The 24,632-nt window shown below is 39.4% G+C and overlaps 1 protein-coding gene across 4 annotated transcripts in view; it reads left to right on the forward strand.

Moving 5' to 3' along the window:
• The first annotated feature begins 576 nt into the window (after positions 1-576).
• LOC129734835 (ubiquilin-1-like) overlaps positions 577-24,632 on the forward strand; it is a 38,772-nt gene continuing 14,716 nt past the window's right edge. For 2 of the 4 annotated variants that reach the window (XM_055700131.1, XM_055700130.1), the window contains exons 1-8: positions 599-821; positions 15,040-15,191; positions 18,876-18,991; positions 20,152-20,414; positions 21,227-21,385; positions 22,357-22,597; positions 23,134-23,276; positions 24,299-24,382. In XM_055700131.1, coding sequence (XP_055556106.1) covers positions 663-821; positions 15,040-15,191; positions 18,876-18,991; positions 20,152-20,414; positions 21,227-21,385; positions 22,357-22,597; positions 23,134-23,276; positions 24,299-24,382 — 1,317 coding nt within the window. In that variant the 5' untranslated portion in view covers positions 599-662. Of the gene's footprint in view, positions 822-15,039; positions 15,192-16,210; positions 16,314-18,875; positions 18,992-20,151; positions 20,415-21,226; positions 21,386-22,356; positions 22,598-23,133; positions 23,277-24,298; positions 24,383-24,632 lie in introns of those variants that run through there. The other 2 variants (XM_055700129.1, XM_055700133.1) reach the window with 2 other exon arrangements.

The following is a 24,632-nucleotide window of genomic DNA, read 5'->3' on the forward strand; positions in this document are numbered from 1 at the left end:
TTTTGGTCCAAGGTTGAGGAAAATCTGATTCCCAGCTATGAAATGCTTCCACTGTAATTCTATTTTTATAGTAAAAGGTTATTTGAGATATTAAAGTTTTACCTTACCCTTAAGCTGATGCTAAGCAAGTAACCTAGAAGCAAAAGGCAATTTTACAATCTCTCTTTACATAGGCTCAGAAGCTGTATATAATTTTTCTTCCTCCCTTTTTAACATGAAAGTCATACAGGTCATGGTACAGCTTTGTTACTTCATACAATATCATTGTGCATTATATTATATGCAGGTAATAACATCATTATATATAGGACATCAACAGTTTAATATTGTAAAACTCATAAAACTTTTAGTGTATTGTAACTTCAGAGTACTGAAGTCACCCGACTATATCTGAAAAGAAACTTAAAACTTCCGTATGACAGTTTAAGGAACTATTTGTCACTGTCGCTTTCTAAGATTTTAAATCTTCAAACTACCACTCGTAGCGCGCAAGCGCGCCGAAAACGAACCCACGCCCAGGGAGACAGCTTCCCCCTTTCTAGTAACTTCCCCGGTCCAGGACGTCATCAGTGCGTGCCGCGGGTGAGCTGGGTTGTTTTTGTCCGCCTCTGGGAGTGAGCCTGTGACGTGGAGGACTCGTTTGGAGTCAGGCTCCACCCGCCATGTCGGAGAGTGCGGAGAGTTCCGCGGGGGCTCACAGCTCCTCTGAGTCCTCCGCTCAGGGCTTCGCTGTTGCTGAGCCGCGGATCATCAAAATCACGGTGAAGACTCCCAAGGAGAAGGAAGAGTTCGCTGTGCCTGAGACTAGCAGCATCCAGCAGGTGAGGGGTTGGGGGTGAGGGGTTGGGGGTGGGGAGTGCAGCCAGGGGGAAGAGGCCTGGCCTGTGGTTTCCGTCTCCCACGCTGGAGGGTAAGGGCCCTTCGTGATGACAATGTAGTTTCCGCTTATCCGAGCTGTTCTCGGCGCTGTTGGGCGAGTATTAGGGCTGCCTTGGCTTTGTGGGGGGCTGCTGCTAACTGAGGCTATCGGGAGTGTTGAAGAAACCTGCATCGTCTCCTCCGCGGCTCCTCCCAGTTAGGATGCTGAGAGCCGGCCTGGGAGGTGGACGTAGCTCGTTTCGTAATTCTGAATTGCCCTGCCGAGCTGACTCAGTCTGACAGTAGGAGGCTTGCTGGCTAGCTAGTACAACTGTAGAAAGCATATGCAATCACCTACGTGGCAGTGCTATAGTGCCAATAATTATTTTAATCTAAAATTGGCTTTAGAAACAGCAAGTAGGCTATGGCAAAGATCTCTTAATTTTAGAAAAGCCACGTCTTTAGACTGTATAAAGTTTCCACTAAAAACAAAGTACAGCTTCTGCTGTGCTTCAGCGTACTAGTGTTTGATAACTGAATTGTTAGGGCCTTTGTTCTAAGACTTTATGAAAGTTAGTATCTCATTGTCTTTGGTTCAAGAGAAACAGTAGCACCTACTGAATCATTGACACGATTTCCTGCAGCACTTCAGGTTTTTTGGAGGCCTTCCACGTGAGTATTTTCCAGGACTTAATTTGTTTAGATTAGGAGGCTACAAATCATAGGAAAGGTGTGGTCAAAGCATAAGGTAGATATCTATAAAGCCAGTCTCTCCTACTTGTGAAGGATGTAGATATTGTTATGCTAAAATACTTGAAAAGGTGAAGTTCCCTGAAGGAGATTCAGAGCTTACTTCATTTTCTATAAAATTTCTCTGAAATGCAATGTATGCTACTTGTTATCATGTTATTTTTTTGTGCAGTTGGTAACTGCAAACCTCACCAAAAAAAGGTTACATGTTTAAGAGTACAACTGATGTATAGAAATGGAGCTTTAAATCATTAGTTGCTGATGTGTCTTCTGACTCATGTTTTCAGAGGGGAAATGCAAAACGTGAGTTAAAAAGCTCTGAGTGATCTAGCCAGGGTGCTCGCTCTATACATTTAACAGACTCTTGCGCCACCTAGTCGTAAAATTATTTGTATTTGCGTTTTGTTTTTTAAAAAACATGCTGGCTCTAATTTAAGGATCACATTTGTCCTGAAAAGCAGTTTGATTGCAATAATATTGGGGACTTCTGTAATTATAAGAAAACTCATTTAAGATGTGAATTTGTAATATATCTAACTTTTAACAACGTGATTTCAAATATGAGTCCTGATGGGAATATCAGATTTTTCTAGTAGATGGTTGTCTTAAAACCTGAAAGTTATACAAGCTAATAAACCCATAAATTTTTACTGAAAACAACCATAACAATTTAAGTGATTAATAGAACACACTGCTTTAAAATGTTGTCTTCATCTATAGATATTTTAAACTTTAAATATTGTCTTGGTATCCCTTTGAGCTGATGTTAACAGATTAGATTTGCAGTTGAATCTTCCTATGAAGTAAGGCTGCTGCTGCCCCCCCCCCCCCCCCCCCCCCTTGGGTCTGCCATTCTGCCATTTGCTTTGATTCCTGGACAAAGTTACAGCTAGTAGAAAAAACTATACCAGACTGTAGCGTGACTAGTATTGGCTGTTTTTCTTAAACTGTCAAAATTAGTTGTTAATAATAAGCATTATGTAACATAATAACAATAGATGTGATATTTTCAGGGCTGGCTCTAGAAATAGGTTAGCCTCAAATAAATGAAAAAAAGAGCATCTGTTCAAATGCATATGAGATCAGCAAGTGGGTGGTTCTGTTGGTATAGGCAAGTGGACAATGTCCCCCCTATTGAAGGGAGGGGAGGCCTGAAGTCCTAGGAGGGGAGGAATAGCTTTTATTTTGCTGTGTGTTCCTGTAGCTAATATTAGGACTTGGTTTTGTTTACAGTCAGTTCAGAATACAGCCAAAACAAAACCCTAAGACTTTTATCTAAATTTTTGTTTATTTGAGCTAAATTTAGGGCTATGCAAAGTGTATTTAATGTTGCTACATTGATGTAAGTCAGGTTTGCAACAATCCAAAGTTGAGGAAAATTTTTCTGTGTTAGAAGAGTTCAGTAACATAGGGTTTGTTATTGCTGATCCTATGTTGTGCCTCTAAGAACAGGCAGTATGTAGGTTAGAATGGAAAATAACCCTCAAGAACCAAACTGCTCTGGGAGGTGAGTTGACTGTGTCAACCATCTGTCTTTATTTTCCATGGAACTTATTTGATTATGCTGAGCACAGCTTGGCTCAGTATTAGGACAAGGATCAAATATTTGCTTTCTTGACTTTGTATGATACTGAACTTGCAGGCCCATACACTGGTGTACAAAGACTTCTTTCTATTCGTGGTAGGTAAAGATGAATACCTACAAGTTGGCTGATTTGAAATCCCAATACACCGGAGACTTTAGATCAGTTAGCTCTGTCTGGGGTTTTTTTGTTTGTTTTCCTTTATTTTGTGGGTTCTGTGGGCTTGAGTTAACAGTGCCTTTTGGTAGGACTTGTATACACAGAGTGAACAGTCATGTTACAGACTACTCATGCATTACTGTCTCTTTAGTGAATGACTTGAATTCTTTGAGTGATGAGATGTTGGAACAGGTTCCATTAAAAGCAATTTTACTTTCTTAATTTAGTCTGTTTACCCTGTAGGCATTCTTGGAATGCCAACATAGCAACATTAACAGAGTTCAAGATGTTATTGTAATTGATTCACAGTTACTATCCACCAGCATGTATGCAGACTTTAAGATATCAAATTATGTATTTTGTGAACACTGTAACTCTTAGAGAAAAACAGATTGCTTTATATTTTTAATTATTAGGCTAACTGGATATGGCAAATATGTGCTGTTAATTTTAAAAGCCTACCGTTCTTGCAGAGAATTATTGTCAGTTCTATGATTATCTGAAAATGTCAGGGTAATGTCTGTTTGGAAAAGTTAAGGAAATTAAGTTTAGTTCATATAACCATAGAAAACAGTTTATTTTTTTCTCTATTTTTATTTAAGGTCAACCTTTGGTCAGTGAAGAATATAGTTTTCAGTAGTAATAGATAATTAGTTTAAAAATATACATGCTGATAATATACCTGAAAGTTGTGCTTTCTGTACTACAGAATTATAAACAAACTCACCTACTTGTTACCGAAATCTCGGAATGAAGAACTTATCGACACCAATGTGATGTAGATAAGCAGACACTTCTTTATTAACGGCCGGGTGCGTGAGCGAGTCCTCTCACGATCAACGCGCGCCAGGTCCCAAAATCAGATTCCATATATAGAACTTATTCATACATATTCATTAAATATTCATGCATAATCATAACATTTCCCGTAAATCATTTAACATACTCTCCTCCTATATCCTATTATGCACAGTAGAGCTTAGAAAGGTCTAGAAATGGGTCTGGGGTACGATTTGGGTAGGTGGTATATGAGTCGGTGGTCGCGATCTCCCCCTGCCGGAATTACCTTTTATTAAAGTTCACGATTTCTTGGCAGGCAACTACAAGCTGTTCCAGTCGACTCTCCCCAGTTCCCATTAATCTCATATTCTGACATTTCAATACACCTCTACATACAGAAGACTGGTTAAATACAAAGAAACCTTTCAAACCCTAGAGTTATTACCTAAGTTTTAACAATGGTTCCAGCCCCTTCTTCTAGCCTTGGTACAGGATGTACAGAAGATCTCATAACAGCTTTTACTGTGCAGCTATAAGTTTCATTTAAAAATTTTTCTAATCCTTCTATATTTTAATTTTATTAAATGATTTTATAAAATCAATTAATCAAAGTCAATCAATCTTAACTTATTAACAAATCGATAACACACTGGATTGTGTTGGGATTCTGTTGGTTGACAAGTGGACATCTGGTTGGAGTTCTTTGTTTAAAATTTGAATAAATATTATTGTTGAAACTTTAAATCCATAAACCCAGTGTTTCAGATTTGTGCCTGGTTTTCACAATCACAAGTTGGCAGTGTTTGGCATATATGTATACATGTTAAGGAGAGCATTGGGTGATTTGATAGTGGAATGTCTTTCCTAACTTCTGTATGCTTTTAATATTTCTTATAATGCTCTATTTCATAAGGGCAGCTTAATTTCAGTTCTTTTAACATAACCAGTTCTGTCTTCCCTGTAGTCCAGGGATTATTAAACAGTATGATCAAAAGAGGTTGGAATTAATATAGTCCAATCTGTACTACTTTTTCAGTATTACGATCTAGCTTTCTGTTGGCACTAAAGGAACATAAGTGCATGAATTGTTTAATACCAAAGTTAAAGCATTGGTTTTTTCTCTGTCTTATGTCTCAGTGCACTGAAGCACATCATAGATACATCTGTGTGACTGTTTATGGAGTCAACCTTGTAATATGCTCTGATTATTCACACTTCTTTGAAATAAAGAAACCCTGTTTGATTAACTATTCAACACTTAAGTAATTTTCTTTTTCTCAGAGTTTGGAAACTCTATGAAAAGTTATTTAGAACAATGGTAATTTGCTGTTTGATAGCATAGAAACCTTCAGAAGAAAGTATGTTGACTTCCCTGACAGTTGACTTAGATGCATCTTGAAAATATCAGCTATCTAACAGAGGTACTTGGCAAATGTTTTCTGATTGGCAGGTATAATAAAATATGAATACTTTTATTTAAATAATACTCTAAAGTCTCTTTTTTGCAGATACTTTTATGCAGAGTGAGTTTCACTTTGATGTTTCAGTGTAAGGATTGTTGTAGTGGGTTGACCCTGGCTGGCTGTGAGGTGCCCACCAAGCCATTCCATCTCCCCTACTTAACTGCACATGAAAGAAAATATAACAAAAGGTTCATGGGTTGAGATAAGGACAGGGAGACCACTCAGCAGTTATCATTACAGGCAAAACAGACTTGACTTGGGGAAATTAATATCCTACTCCAATTTGATTTGTAATAAAATGAGAAATAAAACCAAATCTTAAAACATCTTCCCTCCACCCTTCCCTTCTTCCCAAGCTCAACTTCATTCCTGAATTCTCTGTCTCCTCCCCCCCCCCCCCCCCCCCAGCGGTGCAGGGGAAAGGGGGTTGCAGTCAGTTCATCACAGTTGCCTCTGCTGTTCCTTCCTCCTTACACTCTTCCCCTGCTCCAGCATGGGGTCCCACCCATGGGAGACAGTTCTCTGTGAGCTTTTCCAATATGGGCCCTTCTCATGGGCTGCAGTTCTTCATGAACTGCTCCAGTGTGGGTCTGTCCCACGGGGTGCAGTCCTTCAGGAATGGACTGCTCCAGTGTGGCTTCCCTTGCAGGGCCACAGGGCCTGCCAGGAGCCTGTTCCAGTATGGGCTCTCCACAGTGTCACAGCCTCCTTCGGGTGCATTCACCTGCGCTGGTGTGGGGTCCTCCATGGGCTGCAGGTGGCTATCTGCTCCACTGTTAACTTCCATGGGCTGCAGGGGACAGCCTGCCTCACCATGGTCCTCACCGCAGGCTGCAGGGGAATCTCTGCTCCAGGTTCTGGAACACCTCCTCCCCCTTCTTCACTGACGTTGGTGTCTGCATAGTTGTTGCTCTCACTTATTCTCACTCCTGTCTCCCAGCTGTTGTTGTGCAGCAGTTTTTACTCCTTAAGTATGTTGTCACAGAGGTGTTACCACTGTCACTGACTGGCTCAGCTTTGGCCAGCAGCAGGTCCATCTTGGAGCCAGCTGGCACTAGCTCTATTTGGCATAGGGGAAGCTTCTGGCATCTTCTCACAGAAGCCACCCCTGTAACTCCATCTGCTACCAAAACCTTGCCATGCAAACCCAATACAATAGTAGGTTATCAAAACACAGCTGTACTGCAAGAATTGCTATCTATACATAATCCTTTTTGTATCCCTTTCCAATCTAAATGAATTGTTCCAGATTAATTTGCTCAGTTTCTATCTGTAGTTTGTGAGGTTCTTTTACAGGGAAAGGAAGTGTTGCTAATTCCTCTTCTGAAGTCAAAGTATAGAGGACTGGAGTGGTTTGCTGAAGGTTGTCTGGAAGGAATAGAACTGGCTAGAACGTAAGTCCTCTTTTCACTAGAAAACACTACCTCAGTGTTTTCTTCTGGACTACTAGCTTTGTAAACTCATCAAGAATTTGAATTTGTTTTTTGAAATAACTTTTTATATAGAGAGATTTGTTTTGATTATGGAGATTTGAGGAAACAATTTGGTTGTGTGATTAGCGTGCATAATTGGCAAGGACTAACTTCTAAGCACAGGAAGATAGTAATTGACAAGTCATGAAAGACTGAAAAGGCTTTTATAGAAGCATTATCTGGGTGAGCTTTCTAGCTATGCTTCATTTGTTGTAAACCATAGGCAGTGTCTAAAGCCCTGTCCTGTGTTCAAAACAGTTTGGTTTGGAAAGCGTCAACAATCTTGTTGCTTGTTTTTGTCACCTAGATAATATTTTTCAAAGCAGTCACAGTTTTAGGAGCCTGTTTTACATTGGTTTTCAGTTGGAGTTGGATGTTTAATTCCTTGAGGCCTCTTTAGGACTGTTAATATAACTTTTTTTTAAAATGTGTTTTATATTAAACCAAGGTTGAGAGGAATTGGAAAGTATCTCTTACTTTTGTTTTCTTTCACAGCACTGTGTCATGTGAATGGGCATTAATACTAGTATAGTTGCTGTTTTTGTTGGCATGCTTTGAGTTAGTACTAAGATCTTGAATCATTATATGGCGGTAACGTCAAAAGATGACAGTTTGGATTTTAAGATTTTCTACTTTACCTAGGATAACTTTTTTTTTAATGGGACCTTCCTGTGCCAACTTATCAGATGGTAACAAGTTAACATTAACTAAATGGAAGGCATATCCTATGAGGAGAAGCTAAGGACTCTGGGTTTGTCTGGTTTAGAGAAAAGGAGGCTGAAGGGCAACCTCATTGCTCTCTACAGCTTCTTGAGGAGGGGAAGTGGAGTGGGAGGTGCTGATCCCTGGTATCCAGCGACAGAACACGTAGGAATGGTTCAAAGTTGTATCAGGGGAGGTTCAGACTTGATATTAGGAAACATTTATTTAAAAAGAAGGTGGCCAAATGTTGCAACGGAGGGAAGACACAGTCACTCAATATGAGTGATCAGCAGACTTCGTTTATTGTCTCTTACAGTCACCTTTTATGCCTTGTTATAATTAGCTCATACATATTACAAAAGTTAAGCTCATTATTGGTTAGTTGCCTAAATACCAAGCCCGCCCCTAGTTTCTCTTCTGTAGTTATCTGTTCCCACCTGCAACATTCTTTTCCCACCAAAATCTTCCTGTTATTGTGTAACAAGGACAGCCAAAGACAGTGTATTTTGCTTTACTTCAGATAAGCTGAGAGGGATGTGCATTTTTGTTCAGCCAGCTGGACTATGTCTATGTGACCCTTTTCAGCTAGCCAGTTATCCACAATTCCCCCGTTTTTATTTTGGGCGACATAGGCCTGGTTGACCATTTTCAATAACAGCATTTTAACACAGGAAAATATACAGCCAACTTATAAAATCTCAGTTCAGAAGTATAATTCCTGAAATACTTGAAAAATAAAGTTAGCTTGAAGCTTTAATTTAGATGCTCTTTCTGTTCCAGTGATATAAAAAGTTTAAAAAATTCAAAGGTAATTTTAAAGTTCTGAACATGGACTAATGCAAGCTCAAAACCCGAAAAGAAACCAAACTGATGTTTGACTAGGAATATTTGCAAATATTTTAGTGGAAAGTCCCTGACCATTAACAATTTTCTGTCCAAATAACAACTGCCCTTAGGCAACCGACCAGTCCATACATTTTCTGAAGAATACCTCATTGATATCAAAGAATTAACAAAGGGAAAAAATTAGTTCTGAGCTATATACATTCATAAGGGGATTTTTCAATAGTTACATACAGATTTACACACTAAGCCATAATGGCTTGTAGGTGATACACACAAGAAGAGTACGTTGCTTATCTGTCTGAATGTCTATGCTAAATTTGACAACTGTGCCACAAGCCAAGCCTACATGGGTGCTGTGTGTTATGCACTTTCCTTAACAAACAGAAGTATAATAGACAAATTCCCAAGATCTAGTCCCCAACCTAATTATATTATTTTGTAGCCAATTAAGGAAAATAACACAAATGTGCATATCTACATGTGCACACACCTTTTAGTTCAGAACCGATCTGTGATAAAAGGCCTTAGCCTTATGGCATCATCGAATCTTAACGAGTACAGTAATTAAAAATGCAGTCTTACTGTAAGTGCGATTTATGCTGACATTCCCTCAAATGCTACACGTGAGTATTTCTCACTCAACTGCCTCAAGGTAAAATAGTAGTATTTGTTAATATGTATTAAAAAATCATTAATTCTCTACAATAGCAGTTGACTTCCATAACACTATGTAAGCAAAAGAGGCTTAAGATGGGTTTTCTGAATACTAACAATTTATTTTAGACTGTCTAAACTCAGGTCTTGAAAGATTTCACTCTGCCAGACATAGAAACACTGTTGCACTCCAGTTGTGATATCCCTTTTCCCAAGTTGTCACATGCACATCTCGCTCAAGCAACATTATTGTCAAAGTTTCTCTCTGCTACATAAAAGCATGTTGCACTTGTAGATATAAAAGACAGCACTCTTACTTAGATTATTACCTCATAATTCTTAGTATACCTTGTATCTCTGATTTCATCACTTCAAAAATTCACCAGAAGCAGATAAAACCACAGCATCAGACTAAACTACACCTTAACTGCTGATTCAAATAAAGGCATTCTCTTCCAGATATGCCTAATGCTTACAAATAATTTTGGCTGGTTTTGATCAAAAAACTATTATTACAATAATGATCAAAAATAATAATCCCGTTTGCAAAATGCCTTTAAGCCAGCCTCCTAGTCCCAACCAATTTCCACATTCAGAATACAGCATAAATACAGAATACAGAATAAATTATCTCCATCAAGGCAAAAAGGCTTCTCTTTAAGCACAGAGATGTTTGCTAGTTCAAGGCAGAAACCCATTTCTTGTAGGGGACATCTGAAGCACTTTTTTTGGTGGGTTCGTAATCAATTCCGTATTTTTCCTTGAGGAGCTTAAGCTGTTCCTCTTGTTTCAGGAGTGTTTCCAACTCTGAGTTGTCGAATAGGTGCGTATTTCCCAAAAATATCATACATTTCCTCCGCTGTGATTTTATACGGCAGGTTCCGAATATAAAGGACCCGATTGACCTCTGGGGGCAGCCAGATGTCAGCTCGCTTGGCCGCTTGCATCGCCATGGCGCCGATCGGAGGGGGGGGGGTGTGGGGGGGTGCCGCCTTGGAGAGAAACCGCGGCCGGGACGGGGCCTGCCGGGCTGCGCGCCGCCGCTCGCCGCTGCCGCGGGGGACCCGGACGCTATCCCATACGCTAATAACCCGGGTAATGCCTTTTTACAATCTATGTCCCGAACGCTCCGCTTTTCTAAAAAGCATATGAGCGAATCGTACGTCGCTTGTCTCTCCATACCTTCGTCAGCGCTGTTGCAGCCTTTGCGAGACTCCGGCGACGCGTGGCCGGCGGGACCCTCTGTAGGCGCTCCCGGGCGCGGGGACTGTGCCCTTCCGCCTCCTGCGCTGCTTTCAGGACCGGTACCCGAATCTCCGTCGAACCGTGGCTCGCAGGTTCAGCCCTCTCTAGGGTCCCTGTTCGGGCGCCATTTGTCGCGACGGAGGGAAGACACAGTCACTCAATATGAGTGATCAGCAGACTTCGTTTATTGTCTCTTATGCCTTGTTATAATTAGCTCATACATATTACAAAAGTTAAGCTCATTATTGGTTAGTTGCCTAAATACCAAGCCCGCCCCTAGTTTCTCTTCTGTAGTTATCTGTTCCCACCTGCAACATTCTTTTCCCACCAAAATCTTCCTGTTATTGTGTAACAAGGACAGCCAAAGACAGTGTATTTTGCTTTACTTCAGATAAGCTGAGAGCGATGTGCATTTTTGTTCAGCCAGCTGGACTATGTCTATGTGACCCTTTTCAGCTAGCCAGTTATCCACAGCCGAACACTGGAACAGGCTTCCTAGAGAGGTGATTCATGCCCCATGCCTGTCGGTGTTTGAGAGGCATTTGGGCAACACCCTTAATAGCATGCTTTAACTTTTGGTCAGGCAGTTGGACTAGATGATCATTGTAGGTCACTTCCAACTGAACTCTTCTAATGTTTAAAGTATGGATCTGCTCTGCAAAGTGACTGTACAGAAGTGTCTCCTTTTTAGTCAGCTGTTCTACTTCATGTGTATACAAAGATATTGGCTTTGTTCATGACAAAATGTTTACTAGAATTCTCAGCTACGAGTGCAAGTTGGATTCTCTTTGTTCCTTCCCCCCCCCCCCCCCCCCCCCCAACTAGGCATTGACAGACTGAATCACCTATGCATGTCAAAAACCTTCGGGGTGGTCAAGTTGAGCAGATGTAATAAGTTCTAACTTGACTTGTGGTGCCTGTTCTGTTACTGTGGAACAAAAGAGCAGAGTTCTGTTAAGAGTATTGGGTTTTAAGATCATGTGAACTTGAGGATATTTGGTATGGAGATCATTGAGTGTGTAAACAAGTGGTGGAGTGCTGCTAAAAACATTCTCAGGGTAAAAACCCTATACTGTTCCTGTCCTTAAAAACAAAAAAACCAAACTCCAACAAACCAACACCATGCAAAGAAACCCAAAAATGGGGAGGGGGGCGAGTTCTTAATAGAAAGAAGTTAACTGAAGGTGAAATGGTAATGCAGGCAAGGGCCTTCAAGACTAGTTTGAGATCTGTTCTAATTCATGTGAAATTGACAAGTTTTTATGCTTTTAGGAGACTATGACCTTGAATTAATTCATTTCAGTTAATGTTTTTTTTTTTTTTCATAGGGAAACTAGGCCTCTGTCCATCTACATGATAATCTTGTGTTTCTGTCTTAATGCCCCTGTGTTTTATTCCCACTGATGCCCCAAACTATTATGTCTAAAATTGATGTGACTTTTTACATTATTGTTATTGTATTCAGTTACTAGAGCAGTACAATCAACTGGCTTCTGTGAACATTAGGTGCTAGGTATGGAGAAACATTACTTTTCTAGAATTTCAAACCCTTTTTAATGTTTCAATAAAACTGAACATGTTTGTGATATTGTAATGGCTACTACTATTGCAATGAAGTCAAGCTTGAATTTTTGAACAGTAAAACAAATTGGCTAAAAGCATTGTAGTATCTACATGTTAATAAAAAGGGAAGAGTTAGTGCAGTAGGAGAATTAGATGGAAATGTTCATCATTCCCAGCCAGCTGCAAGACTTTGAAATTGACCTGCTTCTTGTTTCCTTAAGTGCCAAGCCATTATAAAGCATTATATCTAATTTACTGGTAGTGTTATCTAGTTCAGTTGTACAAATTGAAGATTTAACTACTCCAAAGATTCTTTTCTCACAACTGCCTTAATGTGTATGAATTTGCATTGTTGTCTCCTTTCCCTTCATTTGCTGTCAATTGCATAAGTTTAATTTGGACACTGAGATGATGCGTACAGGTTTGACACTTAAAGTTCCATTTAGGGTAAAGAAAATTGAGCTAGTTGTCTTCACTGCTCACATCTAACAGTTTCCAGAGTCTATGCCGTTTTCATTGCCATGGCACTGGAGCACCTCATTCCCTGAACTCTTTGTTACCAGTAAAAATGGTGGAGTCCTATAAAAGCTACACAGATAAGACCTGGGGGAATAAGAATATAATTGGTAGTCATTACTCTTGTCCTTATGCTGTTTGAATTTAAATAAAGATTTGGGGTGTGTTCCCCCCCCCCCCCATTTGCTACAGGGGAATGATCTTGCATTTTAGTTAAGGTTAACAGTGAGAGATGAAGAATAATGAAGAGGAATCTTTGCCCACAGAGGATGATAAAAAGTCTTCTCTTCCATCCTCCCCAACTTTATTTTGCAATACAACCACTAGTGATTTGTGTCAAACTTCAGCATAGGGCTAATATTTTTCCAGTATTGGCAGAGATTGGATGATGCTGAAGACTGAATTGTATTCTTTTTTTGGTATTTTCTTTTTTCAGAAGCATCATATTAGATACTGACAATTTAAAACAAAAAAACCCCACACTTGTATTGAAAATGGTTTTCAGAATTCTTTTGGACAGATACATAAATGATTCTCTAACCTCCGCCTCAGCAAAAAGTGTGCTGTAGATGTGTGTTCTGGTTTCAGCTGGGATGGAGTTAATTTTCTTCTTAGTAGCTGGTGCAGTGCTGTGTTTTGGATTTGGTGTGAGAACAATGTTGATAGCACACTGATGGTTTTAGTTGTTGCTGGGTAATGTTTATACTAAGTCAAGGACTTCTCAGTTTCTCAGGCCTTGCCAGCAAGATGGCTAGAGGGGTACAAGAAATTGGGAGGGAATACAAGTTAGAACAGCTGACCTGAACTAGCCAAAGAGGTATTCTGTACCATGAGACATCATGCTGAATATATAAACTGGGAGGGGGGGATTGGCCTGGGCAGGAGGATTGCTGCTAGGGGGACTGGCTGGGCATTGGTCAGTGGGTGGTGAGCAGTTGTATTGTGCATCACTTGTTTTTTCTTTTCCCTTTGGGTTTTATGCCTCTCTCCTTCTCCCTTCTTTTTGTTACAATTATTATTATTTACTTTATTTCAATTAGTAAATTGTTCTTATCTCAACCCACAAGTTTTACCTTTTTTCCCTGATTCTCCTCCCCATCCCTCTGAGGGGGGGGGAGGGGGAGGGGGGGAGGGAGCGAGTGGCTGCATGGTACTTGGTTGCCGGCTGAGGTTAAACCGTGAGAAATGGCTTCCTAAAATGGTTGCAAGTCTAAATGTTACTAGTATAAAGGTTGACTTAAAAGATGTTTCTCTGGGAACTGGAACCAACTCTGTGTGAGCAGACTTCTAACTGACCAAATATTACCTTTACCCAGGCACAAAGTTTTGTTACCTCTGTTGTGTCTCAGGCTCGTGGTTTTTTTTTCCTGTGTTATTTCTTTCTATACTATAAACCTTTTTGGTTAGGGACTCGCTTTCAGAGTATAATATAGTGACTGACTCATAATCTTGCAATTACTTACTATTAAATAATTAATAATTGGGGTTCCTCTATGAAAGTTCACGAAGATGTTTGGAATAGGATTTTTTAAAAAATTAAGTTGATCATGCTACTTGAAAAATGTTAAATACTGTGAACTTCTGGAGGGATTCCCAACTGCCTGAGATCCTTTCAGAAATGTTTAGTCTACTGACTAGTCATGTTGAATAAATTGATTCAGTTTTCTTATATTAGCCTTTTTACATTTTGTGAGCTAATTGTTTCTTCTGTGAGAGTACTTTTTTGACTGAGATTCATTATTTTATAGAAGTCAGTCAAAGCATAATGTGCTGGTTATTGGTTAAGAAGGAAGGAAGAAATAAAATTGCTTTTCCAGGTTCAGTTGTTCTAATGAAGGTTTGATTTCACAGTCAACTGAAATGCCATGGGCTGGAAGGACATTTCATGTAGCTGTTGTGAGTTGGATGAGAGAGCAGAGCCACCTAAGAAATAATTTTTGACTGTATGGAAAGGATTGTTCATTTTGACATGTGAAAGGTAGCAGTAATATGTCCAAGAAGAAAGGATTCTGCTCCTTTCAGTGCCTGCACAAATGTGGACTGAATTAACATGTGTTGTTGTATCCTCAGCATGTCAGCAACAGATGGTTTCAATGGCATGTGTACTACTACATATTTATTGCATCATGGGTATGTGCCTGGCTGAAATGAAGGTGTAGTCTTTAAGCAGATGCCAATTTTTTTTTATTGCCAGCTATATACTTAGTGATCTAGATATGAAACATTTTAATTGTACAGAAAAAGAATTACTTGATTTCCTATCTTCCTTTGGATAAAAAGAAAGTTGAGATAACTTAGTGAAGTGTTTCTAGGTTGTATAAAGTGAAACATATTGTGCAAGTGGATTAATATAATAAATATGAGCAAAATAGTTCTTCCTGAAATTATAAAAAACCTAATAGTTCAGTATTCAATTACATAACTATATAATATTAAACTTTTGTTTAGTTCAAGGAAGAAATCTCTAAGCGTTTCAAGTCCCACGCTGATCAGCTTGTTTTGATATTTGCTGGAAAAATTTTAAAAGATCAAGATACTTTGATTCAGCATGGGATTCACGATGGACTTACTGTTCACCTGGTCATCAAAACACAAAACAGGTAACCTGACTGATGAGCAGTTGTCTCATCTCTTAAGTAGTAAAAACCTTCTTAATTCCTAGTGTGTTAGCTTTCTGTTGGGCAAACCTAGGTTTGACTAAAATGTATTCAAAAGCAGTACAAATACCCCTGCTATTGAACAAGAGAAGCAACCCAAATTCTGTAAGATTGTGTCTCTGGATATCATACGTATGCCTTTTGAAAGTTAATGTTATCCTCTAAAATGAGCCATTACTGTTAAATCACTTGAATCTGCTCCTTAGTTACAGTAGGTGCAGAATAAATCTGAAGATAATCTGAACAGTCCCTGATCTGTTTCACTGCGTGGTAGCACCCATGCTTATGCCCCTGCAGTAAACAGGTGTGGCGAGCATATGAATTGTGCAAGCAGCCTTTAGTGCTTGTGCTAGTTTATGATGGCGTTAACTTTGTGTAACTAAATTGTTACCATACTCTTACAGTCTTAAAGAACATTGAAATTCTGAAATTAGTCTTGTGATGAAATAAGACTTTAACTTAATTTTATGTTCAGTGGGGTGTCCTACTAAAAGTGTGGTATGGAATAAATCCTGTATTACAGATCTTGATAGCCTTCTCTTCTTTAAGCCCCAGCATGGAATTAGTAATATTTGAGGGGGTAGGAGTACATCAGGATCCCTAAAGCAACGTAAGGACTGAAAAAACAATTCATTGACAGGCATTCCAGGAATAGGATGAAAAGGTGGTAATGGTTACAGCAATGCCCATCAGTTTTCTTAATGTTAGAAACTATTGTTCTGAAGAAGTGATGAGATTATAGATGTCTGAGAATCGCAGGTTGGTTGAGGTTGGAAGGGACCTCTGGAGGTCATCTGGTCCAACACCCCTGCTCAAGCAGGGCCGCCTAGAGCCAGTTACCGAGGACTATGTCCAGATGGATTGTGAATATCTCCAAGGAGGGAGACTCCACAAGCTCCCTGGGCAACCTGTTCCAGTGCTCAGTCACCCTCACGGTAAAAAAAATCTTTCCTTATGATCAGACAAGAACCTCCTGTGTTTCACTGTGTGCCAGTTACCTCTGATCCTGTCACTGGGCACCACTGACAAGAGCCTGGCTCCGTCATCTTTGCGCCCTCCCTTCAGGTATTTATATACATTAATAATATCCCTGCCCTTAGCCTTCTCTTCTCTAGGCTAACCAGTTTCAGCATTCTCAGTCTTTCCTCATATGAGAGATGCTCCAGTCCTTTCATCATCTTTGTGGCCCTTCATTTGACTCTCTTCGGTATGTCCACATCTTGCATGTACTGGGTAGCCTGGAACTGGACACAGGACTCCAGGTGTGGCCTCAACAGTGCTGAGTAGAGGGGAAGGATCACCTCCCTTGATCTGCTGGCAACATTCTTCTTAATGCAGCCCAGTATACCATTCACCTTTGCTGTGAGGGCACGTTGCTAGCTCATGTTCAACTTGGTGTCCACCGGGACCCCCAGGGCCTTTTCTGCCAAGGTGCTTTCCAACTGGGTGGCACCCATCATATATTAGTGCATGGGATCATTCCTACTCAGGTGTAGGACTTTTCACCACTTCCTCTTGTTGAAATGCACGAGGTTCCTGTCATCCCATTTCTGCAGCCTATTGAGGTCCCTCTGGATGGCAGCATGGTTGTCTGGCCAGACTCCTCCCAGTTCTGAGACATCAGCAATCTCGCTGAGGGGTATACTCTACCCCATCATCCAGATACGGCCCCCCAGGGTCCTCAATCCGGCCCCCAGTATTTACAGGCGCACACACACACACACCCCTGCTGGGGGTTGGGGGGGGAAACCAAGCAGCTGCAGATGACTTCCTGTTACTACATCCGCATGCCGGCCCCCTCTTTAAAAAGTTTGAGGACCCCTGATCCAGATCATTAATGAAGTTAAACAGGACTGGACCCAGTATTGACCCCTGGGGTACTCTGCTAGTTCCTGACTTTCAACTAGACTTTGTGCCACTAGTCATCCCCCTCTGTATCTGGCCATTCAGCCAGTTTTCATTTTGCTCCAGTCCCTACTTCATCAGCTTCTCTAGGAGGATCTTATGGGAGACAGCGTCAAAGGCCTTCCTGAAGTCCAGGTAGAAATTATCTGCTGTTCTCCCCTCATCTACAGGGCAAGTCATTTGATCACAAAAGTTTATCAAGTTGGTCAAGCATGACTTCCCCTTGGTGAATCCATGCTGCCTTCCCAATGGCTTTCATGTCCTTCCTGTGCCTGGAAATAGTTTCCAGGATTAGCTGCTGTGTTACCTTCTTAGGAAAGAAGGTGAGGCTGGATGGTCTGTAGTTCCCTGGGTTTTCCTCCTTGCCCTTCTTGAAGATAGGAGTGACATTTGCTTTTCTCCAGTCCTTGGACACTTCTTCCAGTCACTATGATGAATCAAAGATTATTAAGAGTGGCCTCATGATGGTATCTGCTGGTTCCCTCAGCCCTCCTGGGTGCATTCTATCCAGGCCTATGGACTTATGTATGTACAGTTTGCTTAAGTATTCCCTGATCTGATCCTTTTCTACAAAGGGTATGTCTTCCTTGCTCCAGACTTTTCCCCTGGTCTCAGGGGCCTAGTATTCCTGAAAAAGTCTTGCTAGTAAAGACTGAGGCAAAGAAGGCATTCAGTATTTCAGCCTTTTTGGTTTCCTGTGTACCCAGGTCCCCTGTCTCATTAAGCAGCAGTCCCACATTTTCCCCGAGTTGTCTTTTTGTCTCCTATTTACTTATAGAAGCCCTTCTTATTATCTTTGACATCCTTGGCCAAATTCAATTCAATTTGGGCTTTGTCTTTCCTAACTCTGTATAAGAAAGAGAGACTCGGACAATGTCTTTGTATTCCTCCCAGTTTACCTGTCCTTGTTTCCACTTTCTGTATACTTTCTGTTTGAGTTTGGTCAGGAAGATATCTAGAGATAATAGTTTAATTTTTATTTATTTTTAGAAATAATAAAAATGTAAATTAAGATTCTGAAGTATGATACTGTTCCTGTATTAAATATCATTATTACATTACATTAAATGCCATACCTTGTGCACTGGGTCTGGCTTGTAGGGGGTTTTACTTTCTTCATAGCAGTGTGTATGGTGCAGTGTTTTGGATTTTTCACCTAACAGTGTTGATAACACACAGATGTTTTAACTATTGTTGGATGAACAGTGCTCGCACAGTATCAAGGCCTTCCTCCTCTCTTTCTTGCTTTGTGCCCATTTCCCCCCCCCCCCCTCCCCCCCCAAGAAGGCTAGGGTTGGGAAGGGGACACAGCTGGGACAATTGAAACAAGCTGACCAAAGATATTGCATACCATATCATGTCATGCTAATCAATAAAACTGGGGGGGGGGGGATGACACGGGGATGGACGACAACACATGACACTTTTCCAAAGTAGCTGGTGTCACTTGGAGACTGACTGGACATTGGTCTGCTGGTGGGAGGTGGTAGGCAATTGCCTTTGTGTCACTTGTTTGGTTTGGTTGTTTGTTTTTTTCCTTACCTATTAAACTGTCTTTATCTCAACCCATGAGTTTTTCTTACCTTTGCCCTTCTAGTTCTCTCTCCCATCCTGCCTGGGGTGGGGGGAAAAGACATTGTAACTGGGTGGGCTTTTAACTGGCTGGGGTCAACTTGCCACACCTTGTTCAACTTGTATATTTTTTTAACTTGCTTTTTATAGATTACAAGATCATCCAGGTCAACAAACACACACCACTGGCAGTATTGCTACCACATCAATATCAAGCAATAATACCTCAACACCAACTTCAACAAACAGTAACTCTTTTGGCTTGGGTAAGAATATTTGTGAGGTAATATGGTGGGTATCTTGGTTTCAGGTAAGCATCCCTGGAGCTTTATTCTAATGTAAATGGGACTAAAAAAAAATAATTACTGATTACAGAAATCAGTGGTATTGGTTATAATTTTCTGATCAGTAAGTTATCAGAGGTAAGTTATTTCCTTAATTTTTATGTACAGAACTTCAGGCTTGTGCTGTTTCATCTTCAATAGTAAGGTGCCACTGATCTCATATTCTGGCACTACAGGTAATTAAACTTCCAGTCTCCTCCTCTTCCTTAACAGTGCATTTGAACTGGCCTGAAGAGAGTATTGAAGTTGGACCCATAGCATTATGACTTGGAACGGAAGTAACAAAGTTACTCTTATTCTACAAACCAGTATTTCTCAGGTTCTGAGTCTGATTGCATTATCAGTCCTCTCTTTCAGAAATAGACACAGAAGTCTATTGATTTAAAAATATTCTCTTTCCATAGTTACTGGGGTTTTTTATTCATGCTCTTTAATTATTTGCTTGCTTTTTAAAAAAAAAAAAAACAAAAAAAAACCTGGAAAAACTATATTAAGCAATTGCTTTTTTAAGTTGTAAACAGTTCTCCAGACTGACTAGTACCTTCTAAAAATGTGAAACTTTTGTGTCTTCTGAACTCTGCAAAGGAGGGGAATGTAAAGCATTATTAGTTCTTGTATCAGCAAAAAGAAGAGCTCTCTTCTTTGTTTAGAAATGAGGGTATGCAACATGTTAAGAGATTCCTCATGGCAGTGGTTTGTCTGCCTTGTAATTTATAGACAGACCACTGCCACAAATGTATTGGAAAGTGTTGGGAATTAACCTGCGGCCCCAAAATTCAAACATCCCTTGTACCTCAGCTATAGTAAAGTAGACGAAAAGCTGTTAGAATTGTAACAAGTTATATTTCAGAATGCAGTTTGAATTTCTAGGTGTCTTGTTATGTAAAGCAAACTCTTAGTGGATGACTCAATAGCCTTGCAAAGACAGAATTTCCATTGAGTTTCATTATTTTGAAGTGTGGGTTATGTTTATGTATGTTGTACTTAAAAAGAACCTGGATGTGTTCAGAAATATACTAGAAGCTGAAAGTTTAATTTTTTTTTTTTTCTTCTTCTTCTTCTTTTTTTTTTTCTTCTTAAAGGTGACCTTGGTAGTTTGGCAGGCCTGGGTAGCCTGGGCTTAAATGCATCAAACTTTTCAGAGTTACAAAGTCAGATGCAACGACAACTTATGTCCAACCCAGAAATGATGGTTCAGATAATGGAAAATCCATTTGTTCAGAGCATGCTTTCAAACCCTGACCTGATGAGGCAGTTAATTATGGCTAACCCTCAAATGCAGCAACTGATACAGAGAAATCCAGAAATCAGTCACATGCTGAATAATCCAGATATAATGAGACAGGTATGTAGACAGATCTCTAAGTTTGTGACCTTTGATTATATTGTAACTGAACAAAAGAGCAAGAATTGGATATGCTTAGATGAGTGCCAAAATATTGTTGAGGAATTTAGGCTTGTTAGACAATCTGTAAAAGGTCACTATAGGAAACTGATTTTTTTTTTTATTTCTAGCTGCTGGGGTCTGAAATAAGCTAATTTATTTTAAAAATGCAGTACAGTTTTGAAAGATGCTGAAGACTGTATAATCATATCTTCCAAATTTAGAGTTGGATGCCACTTGGAATCTTCTGTTTAGTCAACAGTGAGTTTACTATAAAGCAATAATTCTCAAAAATACTGCTTATTTCTAGTTTATGTAACTGTGGGTACTTTTGCTTCTAAAGTTATGTGTTATGTAAGGTATGCCTTATGTGGTAGAAGGCATCAAGAAACAAATGGAGGCTTTAGAAAATTAACACGATCTTAAAAAATAAATATCTTATAAACTGAATGCTGTACTGTAGAAATAGTAGTAATATATTGTGTTGAGAAGAGAAAAGAAAGAACAGGATGGTACATTCAAGGGTTTTTTTCTTCTGTTTAGTTAAAGCTTTCTGACTCAGCCAGCATACTGACAGTTGTGGCAGAATGTTGGCTAAATATCAAATTCTATTGACTCCCCTCCCACTAGGCTGACATCTTGACTTGGCTTTAATCCTAACTTCAAATGGAGTTAGACATTATTAACTGAGATACTGTTAAATGCTGATGCTTTCACTTTAGAATGGAATTTTTTTTTTCTAATAATACAAATTAAATGTTCTACTTCATTAGACACTGGAACTTGCTAGAAACCCTGCAATGATGCAGGAAATGATGCGAAACCAAGACCGAGCCTTGAGCAACCTTGAAAGTATACCAGGTGGCTACAATGCTTTGCGACGTATGTACACAGATATTCAGGAGCCAATGTTGAATGCAGCACAGGAACAGGTGAGAAATGGTTGTAGGGGCCACTGAAAGTAAATGTTCTTTGGTTGGTTGGTTTTTTGTTTGATTTTGGTGGGGTTTGAATTTTTTGCATATGTGTACTTGACAAAACTTAATTTCTTGAAGTCAGTGTGGCTTGTTCCTATGCTCTTTTAAATTTGAAGGAATAAAGATTGTTTTGTGAGTTTGATAAGCTATGTTAATGTTATTTTTTTGTTATATTGTGGCAATTGAGGCATGGATTTTGCAAGGATGGTGAAGCAAAGACCTTTATTGTTAGTTAGTTACAGCTTTTATAAGTTTATACTCTGCACATGTGCTTTATTATTGGTCAAACTCTACTGTCCACACGCCCAGCCGTTGTTCACTATAGGCTACTCTCTGCTGTTCATGCTGTTTCCTTATCTTCTAGAGGTGAGATCACATTCCTCTTTTGTCTCTGTTTCATCCAGGTTTCTTCTCATACTCCCTCAAAGTTATTTACTACTTTGCTGCAGGATCACAGCTGCACATTATCAATGTCAAACAACCCACTGTCTCCATACTCTATATTATATATATTCTAAATTGATGTATAATTCTTGGATTTATAAAATTCCTGAGGTCCAGGAAAATTTAGTGTGTTTAGTAACTTGGAACCTAAGGTGGGAAGAAAAAAGGCTTTGAAATTTTTCTAAGTTGGAAACCACTATGCGCGATATCTTACTGTGCTCAAAGTGCTAGTGTAGTAGCAAACGCTGTGTTTAAAATGAGGGGTGATTATCTCCAAGAACAACAAAATAAGTTAATATCTCTTTCAATGTTGGTATTTTTTCAGAATATTAACAATGGCTTATTTTAAGACAGGGATCATAATTGATTAAGAGCCATCAACATTTATCTTCATGTATAATTTTGGAAATGTACTTGCCATTTGTAGCAGACTTAAAAATAGTTGACTAACAGATGATATGTGTTTGTTTCTCCTTCTGTAGTTTGGAGGTAACCCATTTGCCTCCTTAGTAAGCAATGCATCATCAGGAGGGGACAGTCATCCATCTCGTACAGAAAATAGAGATCCTCTACCAAATCCCTGGGCTCCTCAGTCCAGCTCTCAGAGTTCCACAAGTACCAGCACCAGTGATGAGAGCAGTGGCAGTAGTGATGTTGGAAATAGCACCTCTGCTAGTATGGGACAGAGCTCAACTATACCAAATTTGGGATCTGGACTAGGAGGTGTGGCTTTTATTGCAATTGTATATATTTGCAAATATTCAGGAGTTTGCTGAAATGATTCTCTTATTAGAAAGAGATATTTTGATTCAAAGTTTGTATTGCTGTTTATTTCCATTGATATTAGTCAAATGTTCCAAGTCGTCCATAGAAGAACAAACATGAAACGTAAACCAAGAGTACTAACAATACTTGTGTACTGCCTTAAAATAACAGAAGTAGGGAATCTGTAGGTGAATGATGACGATACTTTTTTTTCTGTCTGGAGACAAACAGGAAAACAGCTAATGTAGATACTTAGTGGGACTGCTTATTGGATATGACCTCTGGCTTAACTTGTTTCTAGGGCAGATGCATCTGTGTGAGCAGAACCACGCTGAGATATATTTAAGGGGCTAAAGCTCGTTAAAAAACCCCAAAACCCAACAACACCCTCCCCCAAACCACACATTTGTATCCCAGTTCTAGGCAGTCTAATTACTTTAGTAACAATCTTGACTATAATCAAAGTGACCTTGTGACCTTTTACTTTTTTAAAGTTGGTATGTTCAACACACCAGGAATGCAGAGCTTGTTACAGCAGATAACGGAAAATCCACAACTTATGCAAAATATGTTGTCTGCACCATATATGAGAAGCATGATGCAGTCATTGAGCCAGAATCCTGATCTTGCAGTACAGGTAAATGCTTTTGGTGTAGCAATGTGTTGTGTGCACTGAAGTGAAAAAAGGAGTTGAATTTATGATACAGTTATATTTACAATACAGAGTAATTGTGTTTGTCTGTTGTGAATAGTCCAGTTTTTAAAGTATGTTAATGCCTGACTTATTGAAATTATTACCATAGTTACCTTTAGCAATCTGTTGCAGTAAGTTTCAATTTCTAGTTGGACATCATGTCAGGCATTCTCTTGTAACAACTTGTAAGTTTGTGTATGTTTCATATAGCCCTATAATTTTGTGGCCTAGCATAAGAACCAAATAAATAAATGCTTTGATTATAAATTAAGGTAGATGTGCTAGTAAATAAATACCCACCCTAGCTTGGGAGGACAGAAGTGGTAGGGAAGGAGTTGATGCCATATCTAGCTGTTATTCTGGCTTTCATTTTTCATCTGTGATCCTTGCTCACAATAAAAGTGCTGATACTTAATGCCGTTTTATAAATGGTATTGTAGAAGTGCTTTCCAATTTTACTTACAGCAATAATATCCAAAGTCAAATCTTGAACTGAGATAATAAGTGTTTAATATACAAAGATAATATTAACTGGAAAATATCCCAGGCTTTTTGCAGATGATGTTTACAGGGAAACCATCACACCTGTAGTGGAGGTTGACCAGAAAAGGCTTTTCATGTTGCATAAATGAGGTTGCTTTGGTGAGGATCTGGCAAGGATAAACTTCAAAAGTTTAACACACACCCCCAAAACCCACAACAAAAAATACACCCAAAAATACCAAACAAAAAAAACCCCAACTCCGCACCACCAATTATTTCAGTCAGTTTTCAGGCTGGTGGTTTGTTGTTTCAGAACAAGTTTTGGCCGAAGGAGAAGTGGGAGATAATAGTCTATGATAACCTCAGAGAAATTATCTTGTTATTTGATTCATATATGGTAAAGAGTTGTCTTAAAATCCACTCTAGTATTTTCTTTTTGATCTACTGCTTAATCTATGATGATAAATGTTTTTGTTCCATAGATGATGTTGAATAATCCTTTATTTGCTGGAAATCCTCAACTTCAAGAGCAAATGAGACAACAGCTTCCTACTTTCCTTCAACAAGTAAGATGAGATACTAAGTGTTGTTAATAAACGTCCGTCATTCAGCAAGCAATTTTTGCAATAAACTGGTGCCTTTCCTTGATTCGCAATAAACTGGTGCCTTAAAGCTAGACTCTGTTATGTGTATTCTCATTAGCTTTAGACACTGAGTTGCATTATCCCTTGATTTATCTCCTCATCCCTTTCAAAAATTAAATCTGGCTTTTAGTGGATTTTTTTTGTCTGTGACTAGCACGACTGCTTTGATTTG

The sequence above is a fragment of the Falco cherrug genome, assembly GCF_023634085.1.
Source record: "Falco cherrug isolate bFalChe1 chromosome W unlocalized genomic scaffold, bFalChe1.pri SUPER_W_unloc_1, whole genome shotgun sequence".
Lineage (NCBI taxonomy): Eukaryota > Metazoa > Chordata > Aves > Falconiformes > Falconidae > Falco > Falco cherrug.